Source organism: Lutjanus erythropterus, chromosome 14 (genome assembly GCF_056507025.1).
Source record: "Lutjanus erythropterus isolate fLutEry1 chromosome 14, fLutEry1.hap2, whole genome shotgun sequence".
NCBI lineage: Eukaryota > Metazoa > Chordata > Actinopteri > Lutjaniformes > Lutjanidae > Lutjanus > Lutjanus erythropterus.
Window position 1 is genome coordinate 21944449 of NC_139330.1, and position 26841 is coordinate 21971289.

At 37.8% G+C, this 26841-nt stretch overlaps 2 protein-coding genes across 2 annotated transcripts in view; both read right to left on the reverse strand.

Moving 5' to 3' along the window:
• bicc1a (BicC family RNA binding protein 1a) overlaps nucleotides 1–17259 on the reverse strand; it is an 83550-nt gene extending 66291 nt beyond the window's left edge. The window contains exon 1 of the mRNA XM_084735956.1: nucleotides 16492–17259. Within this exon, the coding sequence (XP_084592082.1) occupies nucleotides 16492–16684 (193 nt within the window). The 5' untranslated portion in view covers nucleotides 16685–17259. The remainder of the gene's footprint in view (nucleotides 1–16491) is intronic.
• A 4511-nt stretch (nucleotides 17260–21770) lies between these two features.
• LOC146315552 (ubiquitin-conjugating enzyme E2 D4-like) lies at nucleotides 21771–25515 on the reverse strand. The gene is made up of 7 exons (XM_084735344.1): nucleotides 25355–25515; nucleotides 24757–24820; nucleotides 24566–24597; nucleotides 23378–23455; nucleotides 22859–22964; nucleotides 22259–22352; nucleotides 21771–22167 (listed from the first exon to the last, which is right to left on the reverse strand). Exons 1-7 carry the CDS (start codon nucleotides 25376–25378, stop codon nucleotides 22122–22124), a joined length of 444 nt encoding a protein of 147 aa, XP_084591470.1. The 5' UTR covers nucleotides 25379–25515; the 3' UTR covers nucleotides 21771–22121.
• Between the last annotated feature and the right edge of the window lie 1326 nt (nucleotides 25516–26841).

Sequence of the window (26841 nt, forward strand, 5' to 3'; positions counted from 1 at the left end):
CAACTTCCATTTCCCCTGGATAAGATTTCATAAGAAATGACAAATTTAATCTCGGACAGGTTTGACATCTCAGTCCAGCGCCCGCTCACGCGCCTTTACTAAAGTGAGATAGATTAATATTAAAGCCAGACCTACGGGCTCCTCTGGCCGAGACGACAGCAACCAGAATGAAAGAACTACATTTCCCATATTTTATGAAAAGAGCGGGTGAGCATGATGTTTTCACATCAGCTCTCAGGTGTCCCTCCCTCCAGAGTGCTCAGCAGCTCTCAGCTGATTCAACATGGAGCAAATGAGAGGGCCTCAGGGAGCCGTAAAAAAACACAGACACACACGCAATGCGACAAACCGATTGAGTAAGCACTCATGCCTGTGCTGTATTGTACAGATGGCAGACTAAATTCTCTGCAATCAACATGCAATGTCTTTTCATGTTTAGCTTCCAGAGTTTCTGCATAAAGACTGTCTTTAGAGAAAAAAGTGTGTCTATATTAATCTGGGATCTTATTTTGTTCACATTAACACCAGATGGCACAGTCAAAACTTTATCTAATATTGCATGCAGTAACAATGTCTAATATAATAGTGAGAAATTGAATTTGCACTGTAAACTAAACTATATTATTGTACAATGAAACATCAGTGATGGTGTTAACATCGACATTTCTCCATATATTTATTAAAATTAGCATTTCAGGGCTTGAAAATGGCTCAAAACAGTGCTGAGTAGAGCCGACTGTTTGGGACTGCTCTACCTCATGAAATTTACATTATACCTCTCTCCGGTCAGAGTTGTGTGGCCCACCTCTTCCAGCCCCCGCTTGAGTGAGAGTCTGTGAAATGGAACTCGTTTTCAAATACATGCTGATCGAGACTCATCATTCACATGAGTTTACGCTATTTTTTTTTTTTAACCCTCTACTTAGCATTTTTCAAGTTGGGTGCTTTTGACGGCTGCAGAAACTCCACTGGACTGCAACAGATTAGTGTTGTCAAAAATATTACATTTTCAATACATATCAATTCTGAATGTTTGATTGATGATTGATGATGATTTTCATACTATCAATACACCATACTTGCCAGTCTTTCTGATTTTCCAGGGAGACTCCAGATTTTCATTTTCGCAGCATGTGTAAGCCCTCTGACCACAGGTCTATGATTTCCACATGGACAACAATACAGCTACACCAAACAGACTCTCTGGAGTCGAGAATGCACTTTGTAAAATCTGCTACGTCACTTTTCTTTTAGGGACAGTGAAAAAAATAAATGAATGTAAGAAAACATTAATATCAGTTTATGATATTTATGCAAGTTCACACCAGAGGGCGACCTATTCTGTATTCTTTCACGATAATTAAAAGTAAAATTAAAATATTTAACATAAAAATGCTGTTGATGTGTATTTACTTTGTTTCCTGCATTTTATTGACATGACAAGAATGAAAATAACAAAGTCTCTGAAACTCAAACGTTTTAGTTTTGAATCCTCACTATATTTGAGGTCTCAAGGCTGGCAAGTATGCAGTACACCAGTACACTTCCTCACTCTCTCTTTTGTCAGACAGCAACAGAAGAAATGTTGTGAATGAGCTGTGAGGGGGAAGGGTGTGTTTGAGAGCAAGCTGATAGTCAGCATCACCTAAAAGCAATTAAGCAACGAAGGACTGTGTGAATACAGATCAATTGCTGCAAAAAAACAAAACAAAAACGCAATTGCTGTGATATTACACTGAAACCACGTTAACTGTGTGTTCACAGCAATAACGGGAAAGCTAGCTCAGTTATCCAGTTAGCTTAACTATTAGCAAGGCAAATGAAACAAGTCTTTACTGACATGACAGCAGTACAGTGAACACACTTAACATCAACTAGACAGTAGACATCATGAACAACTAAGAGAGGGTGCTACATTAACCTTACAGCTGTAACGCAATTTCTCACCCACTAGAAATGATTTTGGCCAATCTAATGATGACAAATCAAGGATCTCAATCACACTGCAACAATTCTGTAAATCCAGTGTCGCCTTAAAGACATTTGGCTCAAGTATTTGCTTGCAATAACCAGAGATATTAAAACAAAATAGTTACCTCGTGATTGACAAATTTATGCCCCACAGTATCATGAACCTTTATCACCCATCAGTATTTCTCACACACAGACAGAGTAATTTAAATCTAAAAAGGCTGTTTAAAAAGTAAGTAGGTTTAGACTATAAAAGGAGCATTCAGTACAATCAATAGCATTCAGTCAAGTTGTTCAGAGACGGAGGGGGGGCTGTTTTCATCAATCAAGCGTGAGCGCCTGACTTCAAAGACAGGATGCTTCTACAAGTGCATCACCTTGCAGCTGACAGGTAGTTGGCAGTAACAGGGCAGACATCTAAATGAAAATAGACAAAAGCGAACACTTTAGCTTCCCTCAGTGCTGCTTTGGCATATTTTACGCAAGCTGGCATCTAAACAAAAGACCCCAGTGCCTGAGAAAGACTTTAACTGCTTCTCCACGACAACAGCGGTATCTAATCACCAAGTAAGGATTGGGAAAGTATACATAAAGCAGAGCGGGCTGTCTGCTTTATGTGATGCTTCATTTCAACACTGCCAGAGAAGCATCCTGAGCTTTCAACATAAACTTCTTTATCTTTGCTAAAAGAAAACTAGGAGGTTATTTATATTTTGTGACAGACAAATACATCTCCTACAACTGATCATCCTTTTGGGATAAAAAATCTAAACCTAAGTTGTTTCTTAAGATCATCTTCATACTTGCTCTGGTCATTTGAAAAGCAGTCTGTGAATACAGATGTGGTGCCTTGAAGTTTGAGCAGCAGTGCACAATGTTTCATTTTGGCATAATATCTGGTTTAATCACACATATTTTACCTTCCATTTTCTATATAAACAAAAAAATTTAAAGGCTGGGCGATTGACAAAATCAAATATCACAATATTTTTGATCAAATATCTATTGATATAGCAACAATATTGTTGGGATAAGAGAGAGATTGATACATAATTCATAATAATTAATAATGCATTGATAAAATAATAATCCAAGTGGTTAAAGGCATATGATAGAAGAGCTAGAACTGTCTGGTTAGATCAGAAAATTATATCACTCTCGCTTTAATGCAGCTTTAAAACCAGAAAAACACTTATGCCATAAATAACAACACCCACAATCTAAGACAATATTTAGTGTCTAGAGATGCTCAATCACGGCTTTTTTTTTTTGTTTGTTTTTTTGGCCGCCAATCCCAATTTCCAATCATGTCTAAACCATCGGAGCGGATCAAAGCGTCCGATACTGTACTACCTTGCTAAGACAGGAAACAGGTGTGATCAGCTGGAGTGACATGACAGCTGTCTGGGAAAGATGGGGTGAGTCTTTATTAAGTCTCCAGCAAGACAGTCTTAAGATTTTTGTGCATTTTTTGTGCATTTTTTTTAATGGATGTTTAGCTATAAATTTGCTATTTTGTTATTATTTTGACTGAAACATTGACTTCAACAAGTTTGGATAGTGTGTTTTGGATTCATTCTACGTTGATGAGGTGATAACATAAGGCAACATGGGATGAGTAATTTATCTCTCTAGATTATACTTACCATTGTTAGTGGTGTGGTTCACCATTCCTACACTGAATTCAAATTGCGTTCCTTGTGATTCTGCATTAATGTTTTTAATCTTACCTCACTGATACCAATCTCACTGTAAACACTTTCAACTGCGCATTAATCTGAAGGGGATGAGATGATAATTAGTTCTGGCAGACTTCTTTAATAAAACTCTTGTGCTGTATTTCTGACAAAGCAACCGCTCAGCAAGTGTTTGCTGTAGTATTAGTATTAGCCACGGGTGTCATCAAATCAACCAGAACTGAAATCTGAAGGAAGAGAACTCGCTTTGAAAGCACTATCACTTTTCCAGCTTTGGTAAACGACGTTAATACCCACAAAATTGAACACCTGTCATCGCATTTCTCTGCTGAGCAGAAGTCACCCTCTGTACTCAAAAACGGCTCCTATCTCCTCTCAACTCCTGCAGGGTTGCCAAGCAACTGCGCTATCAAATAAATGCAGTAAGTGCCACATGTTGCTTTCCAGCAGACGGAGATGAGAGTCTGGTGGAGAAACTAAACTCGCTGACCCCGAGGTCACGAGGATGAAACATTCTACAAATAATTAGAAATAGCGGAAAACAGTTTATGTCGTAGAATGTCACTACGACTTAAGTGTACATCCATTATGACCTCACATTAACAGCTTTATTTACACACAGTGGGATCATCCAGTTCAAGAAACAAGACATCTAGCATCAAGCTGTTGTTGGTAACATGTTTGGGTTATCATCTCCTCTTTTATCTCCCCTTACGTGAACACTGCCAAGTGATTACACAACGCTGTACATTCCTGGTGCCTGGTATCTACTGTGTTAGATCCCCAACGGAGCATAGGGAGTCAGTCTCACTTAACAGGCTGAGAGTTGCACTGTAAACATTTCACTATACTATTGGGAAATAACTGACATTTCACATCCGCCAGCATTTCAACCAATCTGTGCACGACTTTAGTGAAATTATTTCCTTGATTACTGTACTTTATTATTCAATCTCTGAGTTGTATCTCCACTCATAGTTTATGCATAACAGAATAGCTCTAAGGAAATTAACATAATCCAGTTAAGGTATTTTATGAAATTCCTGTCCTTGGACTAACTGAAACAGTTGCGCCCCCTCCTTTTGTTCAAGTGGAGAATATTCTGGAAGCAGCCAGGACTCGATGAAAAAGGCACTCTTATAAAAATGCTTTCTCTCCAATCAAGGCAAGTGGAGAAAAGGCAGATTGTACTGGATATTGAATGAGGAGAGAGAACAACAAACCAAAACCCGAGGTTCTCCAAAGATAAACACTGAAAGCTCTTGGGGGGAGTGGTTAAGGGCTGGTTAGTGTGCATGCGTGTGTGTTTTTCTGCATTTGTGTGTGTGTGGTGAGTGCGCACGCGTGCAGGATAAGTCAGGGTTGCCCCCCCCAAGAAACATTTCTAAAATAGCAACCGCAAACCAGACAGAATGTAAATCTGCACTTTGAAAAGGGTTGAAGAAAAAGGGCTTTGAGGGACGTAGAAAAACAGGTATTCATTTCAGCCCATTTACAGTTCCAGGAGCAGAGAAATGGGTCACAGCACTCCAGCTCCACTCGGACTGTTGAAATAGGACTCCTGGTTTTATTTTCTTGAGTAATGAATTACAGGTTTTTCCACCGGCTGAAGCTCAATTATATTACAGCTCCTGAAAGCTTCATCATGCCCAGGATGAAGGAATTCAACGCGTAAGCAAAGTCGAATAGAACTGTTTAATTGTATCAGCATGTTTCAGTTGAAATCCGCAGGAAAGAGGAGAAAAGAGGAGAGAGAAAGAAGGTGGCAAGCGACAACTGAGAAAAATTCGGCAGTTAAATCAACTGAACCATTTCAGTCACAAAGGGGCTGTTTCTGATGTGTGTGCGCTTTACATCTTGCTTGGATTATGAATACAAGTGCCACAGGCAGAGAGATTTCTATCAGAGCACATGTCCGTGATATGTGTTGCCAATACTTTGGGCTGCTTGGTGCAGGTATAAGAAATTCTACTTAACATTTAGCGGAAAAAAATTGTTTATCAGTCAATATTTACTGACATAAAAGTATACATTTTATGTTATTTAAAACTCCACATATGGTGCTTTTTAACTTTTAACCTATTAACCTAATAGCTGCTTCTTAAAGGTCCAGTGTGTCAGATTTATGGGGCTCTATTGGCAGAATATGGCAGGAAAGGAATACAATATGTATAAACAGGTTTTCATTAGTGTATAATCAACCAACAATAAGAATTGTTGTGTTTTTGTTACCTTTATATCTGCAGAGGACACAGGTCGTCTTCCACGGCCACCATGTTGAACCACCATGTTTCTACAGTAGCCCAGAATGGACAAACCAAACACTAGCTCTGGAAACAGACTTTTGTATTTTTTGTGAAATTCGCAGCTAGGTGAAGTGCTGCCGGAGGAGACTGGAATGACGGTGTGAGGCCAGCTATTTTCTTTATTGATGACAAAAGATTTACTCACAGTCTCCAGGGACAGAGGCATAGAGAGAATGAGCTCTCATGTGGACTGAACATTTGGTCCTGTGGTCAGTTCTAGCTGACTAATGTATGTAAACTTGCAACTGTAGGAACAGTGGTTAGCCTACACAACCTGAAACGAGCCACAACTTGCATGCACATTAGTGATCTGCAGATGGGCTCTGAGTTCATCCATATGTATGCACAAATCATCCACCCACCACTGACTCAAACATATTACTTTGTCTGATGATCCCTGTAGGCTGTATTACCTTTTAATGACGTCGAGCAGCGTGAGCTTTCCAGGTGATTTGTCTTTATTGATGTCTGTGTGTTGTCCTTACAATTTATTTAATAGTTAGATGCACTGCTTTTAGTTCCGTTTTCATGCACACAGTAATGTCACTGCAGCAAATATTGTGGTAACTTTAAGTTGTAAAACTCAAAACTGTAGTTATAAACTCTCGGAAGTGGAACCTCTCCAGAGGAAACAGAATTAAATAATCAATGAAGCTGCGTTGCTGTTCCTCATGTAGATGTGCAAACAGTGTCTTACTGGTGAGATACACACTATTTCCCATGCACAAGCCATCTGCTATTAATGAGAATGGTAATTTTTATGAACCAGTCAACCTGTTTCACTGATTAAGTGCCCAAGGTTGTAACTGCGATTTGTGCATCACAAGTGCACATGTATGCATGCGTGCATCATAGACAGGAGGATGAGATGGGTTGGTTGCAGTCTGCAATGGAAAGATGCCACTAAATCTACACACTGGCCCTTTAAATGTTTAAACCATGGCGTTTTTTCCCTGTTTCATGCAAAGTTGACATCTTGGAGATAAATGGTTTCAATGGGACAGGAAGAAGCCATATGGCAATTCTTCTCAGTAAAAGATTCTACTCAATCTTTACTGTCTTGTTCTAGTGAGATAAAGAGGACTGGAAAGAATATGTGAAGGGTTATTAAGCATAAACTGCCAGAATAAGCATGGCTAGGATTTTAACTTTAGAATTCCTCGAGTTTAAAATGATGCACCTTTTTAATCCAACACTTCTTTCTCTACATCTCTGTCCTGCCCTTTAATGTAAGCCATGCAGCACCTCTCCTTCTCTACTGCTTTAATTCATTCATCATGGCAGTAGATAAACAGGAACATACAGTGTATATAATCAAGTCAACCTGAGCAATAGGTCATTCCTACACCCTAAAAGTGACAACTGGAGTCTTGCCATTTCACAGGTCAAAGTTCAAGCAGACTGAACTCTGTGTGAGGCCAACAAGGCAGAACCCATTCCCAACAGAAGCGATTGCATCTCTTCTTTTAAATAAATGGGAAGCTTTTTCTCTTGCTGTGACAGTCACAGTGGTAGCTACCCTTCTTGTGGCCTACAAAATAAGAACAGTTGCTGCTTTGGCAGATTCACAACCCGAGCACACTTTCTGAACAAAATCCTGTCAAAATCTGGTTTAAACATCACAAAATCTCCAATTGAGATGACAATCTCATCGGAGGGAATGAACTATTTTCACATGAGAGAAGGATTTTCCTCTCTAGTGCTGGCTCTCTCTATTGTTTTCCACTCTTCACCGCATTTTTTCCAAAGGGTGGTCTCTGTAAGGTTTCTCTCAAAGTTCCCAGCTTCTTCAACTTCACTTTCACTTCAGACTACTCAACGATAATGATATTACAGGACATGCAGTACTGTATGATACATGAAAGTCAGAATTATCTCTACACCGTACCTAATTATCAATTCTGAAGATTACAATGTGTCATCATATACAACTAATTTTGCAGCCCTACAATCATCTTTTTAGCCACAGAATGAAGTACTGCAAGACGCAAAAACACAACTGCTTGTGTTCGGAGTGTTTTTAGGTCAGAAGGTTAGGGTGAGGATTGTGTCGTAGTCTAAGGATAAAGACCAGGGAAAGTCCAGCGACTCCACCATGGATCTGATGGAAGCTGGAACAACAGAGCAGTGTTTGAATGCTCAAGAGGGAGCAATAGAGGGGGAAAACGAGAGTGAGAGAAAGAAGAGAAAGCCTGCAGCACATTCCCCACAAGACACTCACTTCCTGTCTGTGAGTCTTACTCAGCACCCGAGAGGAAGAGGAGGATGAGGCCCTCACACACACTTCCCTCATTATGTGGGTATAGAAGCCAGAGAATTCATTTTTATAAAAAATTAAAGAAACAATACTGAACAATATAATCACATTTTCACTAGAGATCCATTTTCCCTGTAGGAAGTTTTCACTGCTTTCCAAAATAATATTCTAATTTTGTATCCTACAAATTAAGATGTGTGTGACAAACATTTCAATACATATGTTCAGAACGAGCATCAGCATCCACAAAGGATATTAGGAGAGTTAGCTGTATCTATTGTATAATATACTGACATTATTGCTACATATTGAAAATATTTAGTTTTTAAATATAATATCCTAATTGCACTTGTGCCCTGTTGAAGACTCTGATGATAAATATAAAAATCTTTCATTTATTAATTATACTCAGAGTGCCTCAGATCTTTCCAGATTTTGTCATCCTTCACTTTGCACTTTCACCATCAGTAAGCTGGGCAGTCATTGTTTTATTTTCATCTGATTATTGGCCCTAACCTTGAAGAGTACCGATTCCTCTTTATTTTGTTTATGTTTTCAACACTTCTTATTTGACCATGCACTCCTACTTTTTCTTCATACCTGTGAAAACCTCTTTCTCATTGCCATATGCAACAGTTTTTCCATTGAGAGACAAAGCTACCCAATAATAGTCTGCGGTTTAGGAGCAGGAAAACAAATTAGTTCAATGAAGAAAATGATTCACTTAGCCTAATTGTAGGTTGTTGTTGCAGTTACTCAGCAAACATGTTGTTACGATCTGTGCACACACTGGCCCACCAGGAGGCTACACTCGGTCACAAACACCCCCAAATTCTCATAGTCTGAGCAGGGAACACTACAGCCAGAGCTTTTCAAATTGACCCATACACAGCAGAGTGAGTAACGTTGGTGATGCACGCTAAAAAAAAAACAAAAAAAAAACATGGAAAACCTTGTTGCACATGCAGACAATTTGGATAACTGGGGTGGAGAAAATGTTACCTCTTTCCCACACTTACCCATGGTCTCTTAACTCTATAATGGATGCAAAGAAAAGGCACAAATGTTCTCTTACACTGTTCCCTGTGCACATTCAACTATCTTTCATGCTTTCAAGCCTGTGTCAAGGTCTCCAGGCCATTAACTTGGGAGTTCTATTCCAGGGTGCCAACAGTACAACAGTTAAACCCAGATGGCTGTCAGGGTGAGATTTTGTTGTCACTTCACCCTCTATTTACTGATCTAAGCCCAGGAACCCGTGTCTCTGCCAGCGCCAGAGACAGTAAATTTGTAATTGCTGAGCAGTTAACAATTTCCATTTTCTCCTGATGCAAATGGTGCCAGAACAGGGGAGTAAAATACGGCCGATCCAAATAAAGGGCACTTTAAGTGTGTACGCTGGGATTTTGCTTCAGTGCAGAGACATGCTGGTGAGTCACTAACACGTACTTTAATGGGCACTGAGTGCTTCTGGGTCATTTTTATTCCCCAGAATTTATGCAACCCCTGACTGCATGACTCTTCACCAGTCTGAAGTCCCACTCTGACCTATTCTGTGTACCTTCTGAGTACAGCTGTGTTTATTATGAGGGAAAAAAAAATCTAATTTCTGTTTAAATGCTAATAATAATTGCTATTATGCTGCCAGACTTTAGATGCATTGAGGTAAATGCACTTACAGACACATCAGATTTATATATAAAAAAAGAAATAAAATAAAAAACAGTTAAGAATTAAAGGACCAGTGTGTAGGATTTAGTAGCATCTAACGGTGAATGTACAGACTGCAAACACTGCATCTCTCCCTCCCATTCCTAGCATTTAGAAATAATCTGGTGATATGATGTATATGCATCACGATACAGGGCTTAAGATTTAATATACTAACAAGGTCATATAGCACCATATATTTAAAGATTATTTTTTGGGTTTTAACCTTTAAATGACAGGAAAACTTTAGATAGACAGGAAACAGTAGAGAGGGAGGGAGGTAGACACGCAGCAAAAGGCCACAGGCTGGATTCAAATTCAATGCTGCTACTAAGGATCATGGCTCTGTACCAAATGAGCTACTGGGGCACTGATATACTGTTTTTTATTTATTTATTTTTTAATCTAGTTTTATGAAACACACCATATGCATAAAATCACCAAGCAATCAGAACAGTAAAGATAAATAACACTGCAATTTCATGGTCAGGGGCTTAAAAACAACACAAAATGAACCACTGCCATGAATCTTTGCATGTATCACAGAATCGCAATACAATATTTTTAAGAATAAATGCAGTATAACAAAATATAATGTTGCGATTCTCAAATGTAGAAACCTAAGTAGAAACCTGCAACATAGCAGACTCGGTGGAAAAGGGCCACAACCTCTGTAGATATTAACGGCTCTTTCTAAGGTAACAAGAACGCAACAATTCTTATTTTCAGGTGATTATACACCAATGAAAACTCGCTTATGAATATTATATTCCATTTATGACATATCCTGCCAATTAATCCCCATAAATTTTACACACGACCTTTAAATGAAATAAACATGCACATGCAAACTGTAACTTCATAACTATTTCAGACTACAGCTGCATCTAAAGTTTATTTTTAATCAATTAATCTATTCATTATATTTTTATTATTCAATTACGTAACATTTAATTTACCTAAAACACATAGCAAAAACTTGTCTCATTAATGTTTCAATATTTTATTCAATCATAATCCTGTAAAATAGACACATAAAGCACATTAGTATAATGATAGTAGAGGCATATTTTAAAGTTAGTCTAATTTCCACCTTATTTAAAAGACTCCATGTCAGATGCCTGATCAGAAAATACTGGACCTCAAATGAAAGGGAGCTGTGATGCATATTAATTTAATCACTAATCACTGTAAACCCTTCACTGAACTGAAAAATCAGTATTTTGACTTAAAACAAACTAGTTATCACGTGAAGTTAATTCATCACTGGAGTTGCATGCAGGTAAGATGATAGTGTATTTTTGAAGCAGTGTGGGCCAAAGGAAATACTTTTCGTCATTTTTCTGTCAACTGAAATGAAATAGATAGTCTGTAGTGTTATTTTTAGCCATTTCACACTCATATGTGGCTGATAAAGTGAACAGAAAGTACAAAACAGCCGAATAGCACCGTTAAGATGAGTCATGGTGTAAAGTTAAGAGCAGCGGTACAGACACTACTTTTAACACAGGGGTGATGAAGAAACTTCTAGAAAATCTATCTTAAGTGACTTTTACTAACTGAATCATGATCCACGTGTTGATAATCCTCATATATCGTGCTTGGGTGCTGACAGAAAGTAAACAAGACGATGCTGCAGCTGTAGGAAGAGGACAGGTCGCTCGGTGCTTCACTTCCAGCACTCGTGGAGCAGCTCTTGCATCTATGTCTAAAATACTCCCACATTTTAGATGATTGTGGCGAGGCTTGCTCTCTGCAGCTTGTTCTCTGGAAGAATCCTCTGACTGGGCACAGCAGGCCATACTGATGCATTGACACACGATCAGCGTACTTTATGTATTTATGAATTTTGTTATCTGTCATCTACTGTAAGTCCTTGCTTGTGATGTTTTAAAACTAATTTCCTTTGGTGATGTGTCAATGTCCTGAAACCTTTCTGAGGATTGTTATTTGGCTGCCAGGGGGAGAAAACAGGAGCAGAGAGATTTCACAGCAACGTCACAGCTCTGTCACTTGAAATCAATTAAACTATTAGCCAAGAGGTCCAAAGATAAAAGCAAGTCATCTGAAAACACAAGTGTCAGGCTCATTAACCCACATCACACCATAATCCCTCATCTTTACAATTAGCTAGCTTTTTATGTAAACACTTGTCACTACTGAGATGGAAAAGCAGAGGAAACTGATCCATGTATTTAGGTACTGATTGACCAATCACAGACCAGGTAAAATGTAACACCGCATTTGATCAATACAGCCTGGTTGGATACAAATGAAATTGAACTGCAGATTATATTTAATCCATACAAAAACAAACTTTATTTAATCCTGAACATCTTCATGGTCTTTTCTGATAATCCGTTTAAATGAGAGCTTCAATGATTAGTCCATTTCATTAATCAAATGGTTGCACAAGAGAAACTTCATCAGCAATTATTTTGATTATAAACTGTTCCTGAGTCATTTCTTGAGCAAAACTGGCAAATATTTTGTGCTTCCTGCTCCTGTTGAAGAAGGCTAACTCACAGACGTCACCAGTTTTGATTTTTCACTATTTTCCTGAAGCAGTTAATCAATTACCAATAAAATAATTGGAGGACTAATCTATTAATTAACCTGTTAATAAAATAATGGTCAGTTGCATCCTAATTTAAACTGTTCCTTTCCTTAGTAATGTTTATTTGATATATAATTCTTTGTGGAATTAATCAGTTTACAAATTTAGCGGCTCAGAGTTTGTCCATCAGTTTAAAAATAAATAAATAAATAAATAAAAAAACAAAAATAAACCTCAAATTAATGTGTAGTAGGGTTGCAACGGTATGAGATGTTCCTGGAACTATAACCATCTCAGAAAATTGTTTTCACAGTATTATACAATTATTAATATTATCAGTTACAATGACCCATGAAAGGAATGAAAACAGAAGGTTTTTTGGTTGGACGCTCTCTTATAATTTCACAAATTACATCCTGAGAGATATGAAACCATTTTTTAATGGAAGTATGTGTAAAAAGTCCTTTTTTAAATAAAGACTATGCTAGACAAAGTAGAATTTGATACTATAGATGAGCAAATATACTGTGTACCATGAAACCAGCATACTGCTGCAACCCTAACCCTGTTATCCATATATGCATGAAAGTGAATGAAAGTTTAGCCTTCCTGTACAAAACCAAGTGTAGCTCACAGCAGTTTACTTAAAAATTAGCCACTGACATAATAATTCCTAAAACAGGTGGTTGTGAACACGGTTTCCAAAGCAGAGTATTTTAAGAGTTTCCAGTTTATGACCAGTTTATGAAATTTATGTTCGTCTCTGAAATATAATCTATAGTCATAACAGCTTCGATATTTATCAATTCTCGACATATTACCTGGATCTCACAAGAAAGTTCAGCTGATGAGCTGTTATAGTCTGGGAAGTGATCACAGAATGATTTGACCCTGTGGCTCTTTGCCGAGGGTCCAGCACACTTAATTTTCCAGGAAGGGAAGCCAGAGATACCGTCACAGACAATAAAATGCTGAATAAAAATATACTGGAGTTCCCATAAAATTATTCATTATAGTCCAAACTCTGGCCTTCAGAACATGATGTACCGCGTCAAAGTCTACAGCTTATCCAATCAAAACACAGCCAGATGTTACAAAGCTCTGACCCAACTGGATGAGACTAAAAGAGCCTTTTATTAAGACTTAAATTAACACCTGTGGATACAGAGGAAAAGGGAGATGAGAGTCTAGAAACCAATCTAGACTGCAGCTTTCTGTAGTCATTAATGCATCATGTACAAAACCCAGCCATGTAATGGCTGTGTAACGTCTGCTAAGAGATAACCAAGCTCCTATGATGCAACCAGACATTCTGGATTCTTCCTGAAGGCCGGAGGTCAAAGGTTAAAGTGGTTGCACAGTCGAGCAGCCGTTTTTATTCTACAACCCAGCTGCAATGTCAACATGAGCAATGTCAGCCATGATGTCATGATGCAGCAATCGGGAAACAAGATGTTGGCAGAGACTCGAGACTAAACTTACAAACTGTAGAGTCCCAGTAGACTGGACAGATTATACAGAACACGTACAGACGCACAAACACACACATTTAGGTACAGTGCGAGACGTGGTGCCTGGTATGTCCGGGACACTCGGATTTAGGGCCGGCCTCTGGTTAAGTTGTTTTCCTGGAAGAGTTGGGGATGACATGGAGCTTTGAGGAATGTACCGAGCAGCGAGGCAGCAACCAGGATATTCTCGAGGGGAACTACGTGTGTGCGTGCATATGTCTGTATGTGTGTAGCACAGAGGATAAACTTCAAGTCCAGCTGCTCGCTGAGGAATACTCCAAATTTATAATAATAATCCTTTTTTAAACCAGGTAAAAGCCTCATCGAGATTAAAAACCTCTTCTTCAAGAGTGACCTGGCCAAGTTGTTACAGGCGTCAGCCATAGAAAGGTCTGCCTTCTCTCCAATATAATGAAAATACACAGCAATCAGCTTGTGGGGCTTAAAGCGCCAAAAAAATATACTTTAAAAACTCAACAACAGTCTCTCTTTCCAGAAATCATGATCCGTTTATTCAAGATAATCTAGAGATCTGGTTGTGAATAATTTCATGTAGGAATACCGAACTACACCCACCAAGTGTGTCAACGCCTAGGAGGAAGCATGAATCTACTCATGGACAACGGGGTCATGCTCATGGCAGCATGGGATGTAAACATTAATAGTGTCCTCCTTAGTCGAGCGCTGCTGAGCTACATAGCAAGAGCAGTGATGCAGCTGGTAAGTGTAGGTGGAAAGAAAATATTTCTTAAATGAGAGTGAGCAGGTCATGATTTCAGTTTGAGTTTTTCAAACATGTTTTGGTGCTTTTAGCACCACAAGCTGATAGTTCCATTATATTCAAGAGAAGACAGACATTTCTATGGCAGATATCACCGAAACTCGCCAACTCACACAAAAAAAAAATCTAAATGGATAAACAGCACAATAATTAGCACTGTCACAATACCAGAATCTTAAAGTTTGATATAATATTAGTATAAAAATAGATACTCTATACCCTTTTTTGGTAACAAAGAAAAGTAAATAAAGCCCTAGGCACACAGATTTGGATCCCCCCCTTTTTAAATTGACTTTACAGAGAAAGTCACTGAACACTATCTGGCTTTACTCTGCTGCAAGCCATATTTCAGACAGGAAAATAAAGCCTGAAATGACCTGAGGCCTTGAAAGTGCACTTAGATCTCTTCTGTGTCTTAAATAGCTTTTGATACTTTTGATAGTATCAAATGTTATGAGTGCATCGTTTTAAACATGCAGTATTGAAGTATCAATAATTGTGACAACCTATAGAGAAGAGGAAAAATATGCATTTTTGATTTGGGGGTAAACTGTGCCTTTCTTTTAATTACAGTGTGATTATGACTGATATTGTAATCCTGCTTGACTCCTGCTCAGTTCTGCCTTACAGTCCTAGAAATACTGATAAAGAATCCAGCCCACAAATCCAAAGGCTCTAATACTCAACATGCTTGTGTCTTGAAATTTGTGATAAACGACCTCAGCCTTGGAGTTTCCAGGGACCACTCAACAGAGACCGGCCTGCCATGTCTTTATGAGCCTGTCATCACTTGCTTAACTGTTCACTGTCACTTGCACATCATTAGAGGCGAAATCACACAGGAAATTAACAACAAAAACACACAGTGACACCAGACAAGCAGGAAAAGTCAACACGATGCTGCCTTTTTGACAATGGCAGTCATGAAAATGTCACTTTCTAATGAAAACTGTTGCAACTGTACTTGTATACAGCCTCTTTCTAAGAAAACTTATCAACTTTCAGTTCCCTTTTTGTTGAAGTGAGTCGAGGCTTTTGTGTTTCGGAGTGCAGACTATTTCACTGAGAAGAAAGAAAACTGCATGTTCAGGTCAATTTCAGTTTAGTCTAAAAACAAATGCACACCATGGGAGTTTGTGTAGCGACAGCTTGTGGTTACTGCACGTTACTACCTCCTTAAACACAGCAAGACATCATTGATGGTTACCGTCTCATGTCTTTGACCTCTCAACCTTTTGTTCAAACTTTAGTTTCAGGCATACATAAAAGCCTATATGACTGATAATTTATGACTTACAGTTGTCAAACCTTTACATTTCATTTGCTGTTCTTTGTAACGTGGTGGCACTAATTGAAAGCGCAAAGCTAATTGGTTCGACTTAATTGTCTTAATTGGTTGGTTCCGGATCACGAACAGGACACGCGCAGGGTTACTGACAATGCTGACAGCGCGTCCCTAAAAATTTAAAGCTAAATTTAAAGTTTGCCTCCACAAAGTAGTTATTATGCACTTAAAGGTGTTATTTTATGCCTCTAAAATAAACAGAGGGACGTCTGAGGGCTGCAACAGTGTGCAGCTTCTCGGAAACAACAATAGGCCACAATTACATGAGATGAAACGTGGGCAGGAGAGAAGTTGAAAAGGTGAAAATACTTCAATTTACTACTGCACTAACTTGAGTTATCTGTTTTTTTCTTTACCTAATAACATGATTTCCAACTTCTTACGGTCCACCCGAAACCGCTCCTCAGTCCACTCCGGGTCTGGCAGCGGATGGGGCCCGCTTAGATCCTCCTCTGAGCCCGGCAGAGGAGAGTCGGTGCTGCGCTCGCTGTTGGAGCCATGGTCCGACTGCTGCTGTAGGTATCCGCTTGTGTCGCACTGGGCAGCCATTGCGCTGCGCAGCAACTTCTCCAGTGGCCACCGCGTTCAAGTAATACTGGCTGCGGCCAGCGGGGAGGCGGGGTTGGACGGTCCGGCCACGCCCACATCCACTACGTCAACCTCCTCGCTGAGTTTTTATCCACCGTAAAGTTGAGCTGAAGCGCGCTGAACTTCTGTTAACTTTTAATTCCGTCACTTTTCTGTGTTGCGGGAGCTCATTGCAGCGCCATCGAGGCGTTCCTCTGAAGTTTCTTCAAGGCTCGTCGTTTTCCTCGTTTTCCTCCAGCAGGGAGACTTCTAAAAATAGGCAGGAGCACACTTACTCTGAGGCTGTCTGCCGAGTTAACGGGGCGCCGCACAGCACACTGCTGCAAACATACCAACCAACTCCTCAGAAAAGTTTCACGTGTCATCCTGCAAAAAAAAAAGAAAAAAAAAGAAAAAGAAAAAAAAAAAAGAAGCAAGACTCCTCCCAGAAACACTTTTTTGAGCATCTACCTCCCCCTGGCTTCTTGTGAAAATCTCCAAACCTGGGTATTTTTAAGAAATTCAAAGTTTTATCAGCAGGCTTTACTGTCTTGGACAATGTGTTATGTTCACAACTTTTCAGCACACATGGATGTAATTAGGACCAACAGTAAAATCAGTGACAACAATAAGAGTATAAGAGAACTGGACTGATAACCTTTGTTACAGTTTTAAGATAATGGTAATCTTTACAGTGAAGAAAACTTCCAAACAGTTAAACCTTTCACAATAAAATGCGCAGAATTTGCTTTTGTGGTAACAACCATTACCACAGGTATAATTGAGTTACGGTGACTGTTTTTAACTCGTTATGAAATCATCTCAGTTTGATAATCAAGCCTCTATATGACCTACATATGCAAACAAGACCATCAGCAAGAAGAGGCTGTTTCTTATTGGCTGCCGCTGGGTCAGATTCTCCTTGAAATTTTTGAAATGAGCCTGTGTTTACATTTTCCCTGGCAAAGTTACAGTGAGTAGTTTGTTAGGCAGTGAAAAAAGAAGGAAGAGATTTCTCCTTAGGTCATTTTATATTTGACATTATATTTTGTTATTATTAATATAGTGGGAACAAACCACTGCATCGACTGGGGCCTCCGAAATCAACACAATATGAAAGTTCCTTTTAGTAACTTTAAGTAAAAGTACTAATACCACACTATAAATATACTCCACTACAATGATCCACTATCCACTGTAATTTTCTGTTATTTTTCACATTGCGTGACAGTATGGATCCAGGCCTCACCATCAAAATAATGGACTAAAGGCCTGTCAAGTGGCATCCCTGTCACATAATAAAAAAAACACAGTCTACTTAGCTTTGAGAGCTTCATTCATTTTTGTTTTCTGAAATTATTTTCAAATATATCAAAGTCTAGCTGCAGAGCTTCTTTCCAGATATATTCAAAGACTAGACAGTAACACAGTAACTAGGAGAATAGAGAATAGCAACTGTAAAATACCACATCGTAAATCTATATTTGGAGAATCAGCTTGCGCCATTACGGACTGTCAACTCTGGAACACATTACCCGGTGAAATAAATTTGATTCCAGATATAAAAATAACTAAGATTAAGTGCCAGCTGAAAGCAGACCAGAACTGTAGGCTACCCATTTCTTTTGCTAATTCTGCAAAGAAATGCATGTATTGGTGTATGTGTTTTTGTGTACTGTGGAATATGTATTTTCCATATCTGTATATGATGCATGTAGCTATATAGTTTAATCACTCTGCAGCCCTGACATGCTGGTCACTTGCATGCACACTGTCACAACACACACACACCCAGTTCAGACAGTGTGCATGCATACATGAACATGGCTCCAAGCCAAGGATCTACAGTGAAGATTTAGCCTAAAAACATGGTGTAAATGACATCTTTAAAGCCACCTTGGCATGTTGGGGCTTTAGAAGACTTGGATTGCATTATACAAACATACTGTCTACTGGAGGTGTTTTATGTATTTATTTTTTTTGTTGTTTTTTGTGTTTGAAAATTGGTCATCATTCACTTGAGCTGTTTGGCTGATTCTGCAACACTGTTTTTCTGTGAAACTACAGCAGTGTTTTTTGGACTACCAAACTAAACCCCATCTTCAATCAGAATTAGAGTGAGTAGATAATGACTGAATTTTTATTTTTGGGTGAACTACCCCTTTAACCTGTTTACCTCTTCGAATGTTTCTGAGAGATTTTTTTTTAGTGTTCCACAACTATTCCAGTCTTTTGTTGCCCATTGAACAGCTCATCTTTGTACTATATCCAATTGAATTCAAGTCAAAAATGATTTGCAAATGATTACATTCTGTTTTTGTTTATGTCTTACACAATGTCCCGATTTTTTGGAGCTGGTTTTGTTCTTCATATACCTTTGGGTAGTTTAATGAGCAGCAATGCATCATATTCTATGAGATCATCATATGTTTGTAGTTTCACTGTGCTATGAGAACCAGTCAACTTTTCACGGTGTCAAAAACCAGGCCTGTCTGTTTCAGCTTTGTGACAATGCATTTTCCAGCTAATCCAAAAGGGTTGTTTAAATATTTATTGTTTATTTGGCTTAAAAGTAGGGAAATTTCTCAGCCCATAAAAGAACACATAATCCTTCAGTTTATTAGAAACATTCACATTCAAAATCACCAAATCTGGTGATACATGGTTTTCATTGGAAAGGAAGGTTATGGAAACTAAACAGAAAAGTAACTAGTAACTAAAGCTGTCAGAGAAATTTAGTGAGAGTAAATTACAGACTAAGAAGTACAATATTTGCCTCTGACATGTAGTGGAGGAGAAGTATAGAGTTGCATAAACCAGAAATATTACAGAAAATTATAGGGAGCCAAAGTTATTATGAGCTGAACATTATATTACATAGTCAATTTAATACCCCTGGATATGAAGAGAAAGTCACTATAAATGATTGAGCACAAAGGCAGGTTTGACTTGAGAATTTTTATGCCATTTTTTTTTCAGTCAGGCTGGCAGTTTATAATAACACCCCATGCAGCCAATTTATTGGTTTATAGAGGAAACACTACACATCCTGAGAATGGCTAAGGGGAAGCAATACAGGAAAGAGAAACCAAAACAAATGTGGTGCAAGCCTACATTAAGTACAGCAGATTAGAAAGTGGGCCACAATCCAGAGAACCAAGATGCTGGATATGTGCTGCTGAATACAGTAATACAGAACCAAGAGGTATGATAAAGGTCACTGAGCTCAGTAATGTATACAACAGACAGTTTGAAAAAGTCCCTATAGAAATAAAATTCAGGGGTTTTTCTCATGCTGTGGCAAGGAAATGATTAATGACAGTTTCAAGTGATATATGGCCTTGTTAAGTGCCATTTCCCATATGTTAAATCTACATTTTTATGGTTTTATTTTAACTTTTTGTTTAAATGTATAGTTTGAATTCTTGTGATTTGACCTCACAACAGACTCATGTTACAGTTTAACAGCCAGTGGCTATTTATGTCTTTTTAATGCACATGAGGAATGTCATCGGTTGCAGACTAACAACCACTCCCTACTTAAGATGACTTCTCATTGTCACAAACAATTTGCCTGATGAAGGTATAGTGCCAGAATGTTGCAAATGAAATGTTATATTGCTTGTTAGACAGTGTGCTTTTGCAATGTTTTGGACCAAAAAGCAAAGTCCATTTCTTGCTTTGGAGTGAAAACTTCCATCATCTTAGACTAAAGGTGGAGACTACCGTGATTTTAATTGTGAGGAAAAACTGCATTCAGTCATCATATTATTTAAAATGTTTCATTTTAAGTAGCAAGACTGATCATAAATGTTTTTCTTTTGGCGGGTTAGCAGAGTTGAAAGAGTGAGCATTTGTGTAAGAGTAGGCCTCATTAAAGCCAGTAGTCTGGTTAACTCATATCAACATAGCAGTGCAGAAATATTAAAGGGATAGTTTGGATTATTTGATGTGGGGGTGTATGATGTATTTACCAATTGTCAGTGATGTTAGTTAGCACTCCCCCAGTGTGAAGAAGCAGAGAGGAGTCTCTGCAAGGAAGCTAAGCGATGTACAGCTGTGGATGGAGTCAAAACTTATTTTAGCCACTTAACAAGATTGACCTACAAAAATCTACATCAGTTTAAGTTAAGTTTAGAATATTTTTACTGATTTACTTTGCCATCAGGCAACCTTTTCCAAATGGAAACAGCTATATAAGCCAAATAAGCCAAACCAACCAAACACCATGGGCAGAACCAGTCATTTTACCTCACCAGACCTTCATTTGTTTGTTTGTTAGTTTGTATTGTTGTGTGACTTTGATGAATCTGGACTAACCTTTTAAAACACCAAACTCACACAATAACACAAACACAGTTAAAGATGGAGGTAGTGGTAGACCCGTAGAATTACTGATTTTGCCCATGGACTTTGGGCAGAGAGCGATATTTGACTCATATAACTGCCGTTTCCCATCTAAAAAGGCAGTCTGATAGCAAAGTAAAGCAGTGAAAATATTGTAAACATTGCATTCACTTAAAATGACATTGATCTTTTTTTAGGTGGACCTTTATTAAGTGTGTAAACTACGTTTTGCTGCTGACCCTGTCTACAGCAGTACAGCTTACCCTCTGTGCTGTACCTGCTGCTTGTCCAAACTGACCAGCATCCACTGGATAATAGCTGGTGGTTAATAAGTACCTAATAAAACCACACATCAAATAATCCAAACTATCCCTTTAAAATCTGCACACTTGTGTAGTGTACAGCAACTGTGTTGCAATCAGCAGAAGTGATGATAATGGGTTGGTCTAATTTCAATGGACAGAACATCTCTGTTAATTTTCATTCAGCTGCAGGACACTATAATAGCCACTATCCACATGAATAACCATTTACTTAGTGGGCCTGAATTAAATGTAATACAAACATGAATATTAAGTTGTCCAGGAGAGAGACTGTCTTATGTAAAAGGCTTGGGCGGTGAAAAGTAAAGGCTACCACCTAGTGGCCATGTCAATTATGAAATAAGGGGCAAGCTCTGCTTTGTTGGTTATGAAGAAGCAAACATTTTATACCACAGCAAGACAGTTCAGACTTTCAGTTTACTTGTGTGTATTACCAAGAAACAGCTTACAGTTTACTTTCTGATAAATGTTTTAATGCAAAATGATGAAAAATAAATTCAGTATAGTCTTTTACAATCTATTAAAAGAAAAATACAATCAGGCCATCCCACCACAACTAAAAATAATAATAAAAATAAAGCCAGTTTAAAGTAAAAATAAAATAAACAGTAAAAACAGTTAAGTCAAGTAAAGTCCAAGTAGAGAAAGTGCCCCAAGAGAGAAAAAAACACCTCAAGTAGAACCAGTGTGGATGAACAGTTGAAACAGTACTGTCATATTTTGAGGTGCTCAGGAATGTGTAATTGTCTTCACATGGCATGTTTCTCGGTCCATTCCCTGGCTACTCTGTTGTACCTAAAGACAAAAGAGAATCACAACAGGTTTCAGAAGAATACTTGACTGACAAGTTTTTCCACATGCCAAATTCTTTAGCTTTTGTACTCACTTTTGCCGGTCTGTTTTGTAAAGCTTTGCAATATCCGGGACGAGAGGATCATCTGGATTTGGGTCACATAGCAAAGAGCATATGGATAGTAAAACTGACCAAAAAAAAACAAAAGAGAAAAACAAAAATTAGTATTCACACAGGTTTCAACTCTATCAAAAATGACTTTTCAACTTCTTAGCTCATTCTCCATACCAATTTAAATACAAATGGACAAGCTTTGATTTCATGCACCTTCATATCAAAATCCCATTAACTTAGGTCCTTGAAGAGTGTATTTTTAGCTTCTACTTTCATCTCAGATATGATATACCACATTTGCTGCTCCAATTATACAGTACAAACCCTGCAATTTCAAAGGGACAAAAGTACACAGGGTGCGGAGGTTCATTTTTGGATAATCAGCCTTGAAAATCCTGTTAGCCGTGTTCGCTGAGGCTGGAAGTCATTCATTTGGAAGAATCCAGATTTGGTGACAGCACAGTGGATTTGCTATGTTTGATACAATGCAACATACTCATCTTTGGCATTCCCTCCTTATGTTAAATTTACCCTTGAGTATATACTGCACTGTCCAAGCAAAACATAGATGTTAGTTACCTTTGGATATTGTGAGAGCAGGTGACCACTGTGTTCTCAGGATGTCAAGGCAGATGCTGCCGTTGCTGTTGATGTTAGGGTGATAGATTTTTGTTGTAAAGGCAATCTATGAAAAAAACAAAAGCAGTAATAAATACCAATTAAATTGATAGCCAACTATTTTGATAATCAATTAATTGCTTTGTGTATTTTCTTAAGAAAAAAATTCTTCTTCATCCTTTATGACAGTAAAATTAATAACTTTGGATTGTGGACATAACAAGACATTTGAGGATGTTGTTTTGGCCTTTGTCACCATTTTCAAACATTTTGTGAACCAAACAACTAAGCAATTAATCGTGGAAATTAAAGACAGATTAATTGATAATTAAATGAAAATAATTGTTAGTTGCAGCCATATATGTAGTTATTCATTATTGATTAATGTGCTCTATAAAATGTAGGAAAACAGTTAAACATGTCTGTTATAACAAGGTGATGTATTTCTGTGCTAATCAGTCTCTAAAATAAGAATCTTACCTTTGGTGGTTTAAAGGGATAGTCAGTGGGGAAATGAACAGTAAGGAAGAACAGTCCTCCATGATATGGGCTGTCAGCCTGAAATAAAGGGTTAAACGATTCTTAAATTGTGCATATTACTGTGTCCTTATGGGATAAAACTAGGTCATAACTAATACCAGATTTTTAGGGCCAATGTCAATATTAGGGAGTAAATTTTTACAGAATATAATCTACAAAATATAGAATATATACATAAACACATTTGTGCAAAGGTCCCTCAAAAGAAGCTAACACTTTTGACAAAGATATGTAAAAGAGGAAGGATATTTTGCAATTTAAAAATAAATATTATTGCCCAAACTATCAGGGCCCTGAAGCAATAAGTTTTGCCAGTATTTTTAATAATTATAAATAACTATAAAGCATTTTCCGATGGGAAACCAACTTTATATAAGCCAAATATTGATATCTCCAAACCAACCGCACTACATAGGTGAAATCAATAATTTTACTTTGTAGAACACAGAAGTTGCTGTCTACTATTGCCTCGATCTGTTAGTTCGTTTGTGTTTTTGTGTGACTTCAGTGAACCTGAACTGTCCTTTCAAAACGCTGAAGTCACACAACAACACAAAACAAAGTTAAAGATTAAGTTGGTGTAGATCAGCAACCACCATGATCTGCAAGTTGAAATTACTGAGATTCACTGATCTGGAGAGAGCAGTATTAGACTAATATAACAGCCGTTTCTCATATGAAATGAAAATATAAATATGAAAAACACATATAGAGCAAAATACATGTATATAATAAATCTGAAGTAAGAAAAAAGTTGTGATAGGCTAATATTAGGCATTTAATCATCCTTCATTCAGCCAATATATTGGTTGGGCTCTAGATAAAAGGCAGTGATAGAGCAACCATACATTTTGATTGTCATTAATTTTGTTTGTTTAAGATTTCCCTTATTTAAACTAAGACATTTTTGTTGTTGTTTTTGTTGTTGTTGTTGTCTCAGTAATGCCACAGGCTTCAGGAGAAACACTGGGATAGACTGTGCCAGTCAGTGCTGTCCATACAAAATAGAAAGGGCTCTAAAGTCAACATAAAACACCATTGTCTAGAGATCCAGAAGCAGCTTGGTTTAAAAAAAAAAAAGAAAGAAAAAACAAGAAAATCCAGGAAACTAATCCAGAAAAAGCTCACCGGTCCCGTGATGGTAGCTTGCCAGTGAAATACTAAAAGAAACAAAAATAAAGACACTATTAGTGAGAACATTATTTAGTCCCCAAACCACAACAATGAGGTTAGCAAAAATGACAGTGGCAGATTACAGGATTTAAAAAGTACGGAAATGACAGGTTTCTATACATGTCATGAGGTAATCTCTTACTTACAGTCGTCCCCTACAGGACCAGCTGAACATGAAGCTGGTGGGTCCTTCTTTAAGTCAGTTAACTCCTGCACAAATAAACAAACAACAATTGAAGCGATCGACAGTTTCACGAAACTAACTAAATCTACAGTCTAACAAGCTGTCATCTCAATTTACGGTTTAATAACGGTAATAACTTGTAAACTTACGTCAGCAAACGACTACCTCAGATTTCAGGAAATGAAAGTATATTGAAAAGTTGCCAGAAACACACCTTAAAGTGCTTTCACATTGCTCGATTGCTAGGCCAACTTTAGCTGCCAGCGAAGTTAGCACATTTAAGTTTAACAACAGATGCTTATGTAAAGATAAATGGCTTCTGTGTAATGTCATCGTCACTGACACGAACAACTGACTCGCTGGCAATAAAAGCCGTCTTGTCAATCAATTACCCAGCACTAACACGTTTATAAAACCTGATCAACCACGTTAGGTTAGCAAACAAATGCTATGCGATGACTGACGAGCTAACGTAACGTTAGAGCGACACTTCCGTGATCGTTTCATGCCTCTCTGTACATTAAATAAATTACGAAAAGACAATCACTCTCTCCTCTTACCTTCTGTATTCTTTTCATAGCCATGGCAGATCTTTCGGCCGGGGTTAGCGAAGCTACGGTGTTAACTTTGACAGCTGTCAGCTGCAACTACGCTCACTTTCTGCCGACTCGGTGTTATTTGTTTTGACAAACTGACTTTTGTTTCCGCGTTTTTGTTCGACGACGGAGAATAAGCCGATGCATTGTGGGGATTTGAGTTTTCACTCAAGCCACTTAAAGGAACCGTTCTCTGGACTGTATGGGCACTATGCATGCTGATAAAACCACTGAAAAAAAAGCAGAGGTGGAAAGAGTACTGAAAATCTGTGCACAAGAAGAAATAGGGGAGAGTGGGGCATCTTGTCAAAGTTTTTGCTTTCACTTAAATTTTTCGGTACAGGTACATCACGGTCACTCATTTTCTATATTAAATTAAATAATAAATTCTTGAGCACTAATACTTAGATTTTTTAAAATCTTTAATTACTTATTTTATTACTTCACAACAGTGAGTTGCACATGGAGCTGACAGATTATTTAGATAGCTCCCTCTGATGTTGGAAATAAAATCAATGTGACAATTTACTTGTGTGACAACTTTCCCCTCTCTGCCCTATTATTACATTACTGAATTATTAAAGGGGTTTATGTCTTTCCAAAATCTTCAGTCTAAATTACCCACAAGTCCTGCACTGTTTAGTGGTCATGGTCTCCTCTTCAGACCTGCTGCAGTATTGCTTTTTGCAGTATGTCATGGTTTTCATTGGCTTGTTTGCAACTGATAGTCTTATTGGCTACAAAAATGCAGATGAGTGGTTTAAATTGCAGAGTAGAAAATACTCATAAAAATAAAAGTACCCAAAAAATGTCTCAGTTACAGTAATTTAAGTAGCTGCATATGTTGTAGAGCTGCAATGATTAATTGCTTAATTTATTATTAATCAATTATTAAATTAATTACCAACTTGTATGATTATCAGTTAATCACTTTGAGTCATTTTTTTAATTATAAATGTTCAAATTCTCTGATTTCAGCTTCATAAATGTGAACATTTTCTGTTTTCTTACTCTACGACAATAAATAATTGAATATCTTTGTGCTTTGGACAAAACAAGACATTTGAGGATGCCATTTTCTGATATTTTACAGACCAAAACACTAATCTATAAATAATCGATTAACCAAGAAAATAATCGACAGATTAATCGATGATGAAAATAATCATTAGTTGCAGCCCTAATATATTACTTCCACCTCTGACTATTATACTCTGATAGTGCACCTTTAGGGCTACTTCAAATAGCTACAGGAGAATTTCATAGTCTCTCTTTTCCAAATGTGTTCAGTGTAAATGCCTGTCATGTAGTAAACTATCAGAACAAACAGTTTGCTAACATGTATTACATTTTTTTTCTGCAAAACTATTATATTTTCACTATTAAAGTGAGACATTAAGGTGTAGTGGAAAAATTATATGTTGAACTTTGTACTTAGTATGTATGTATGG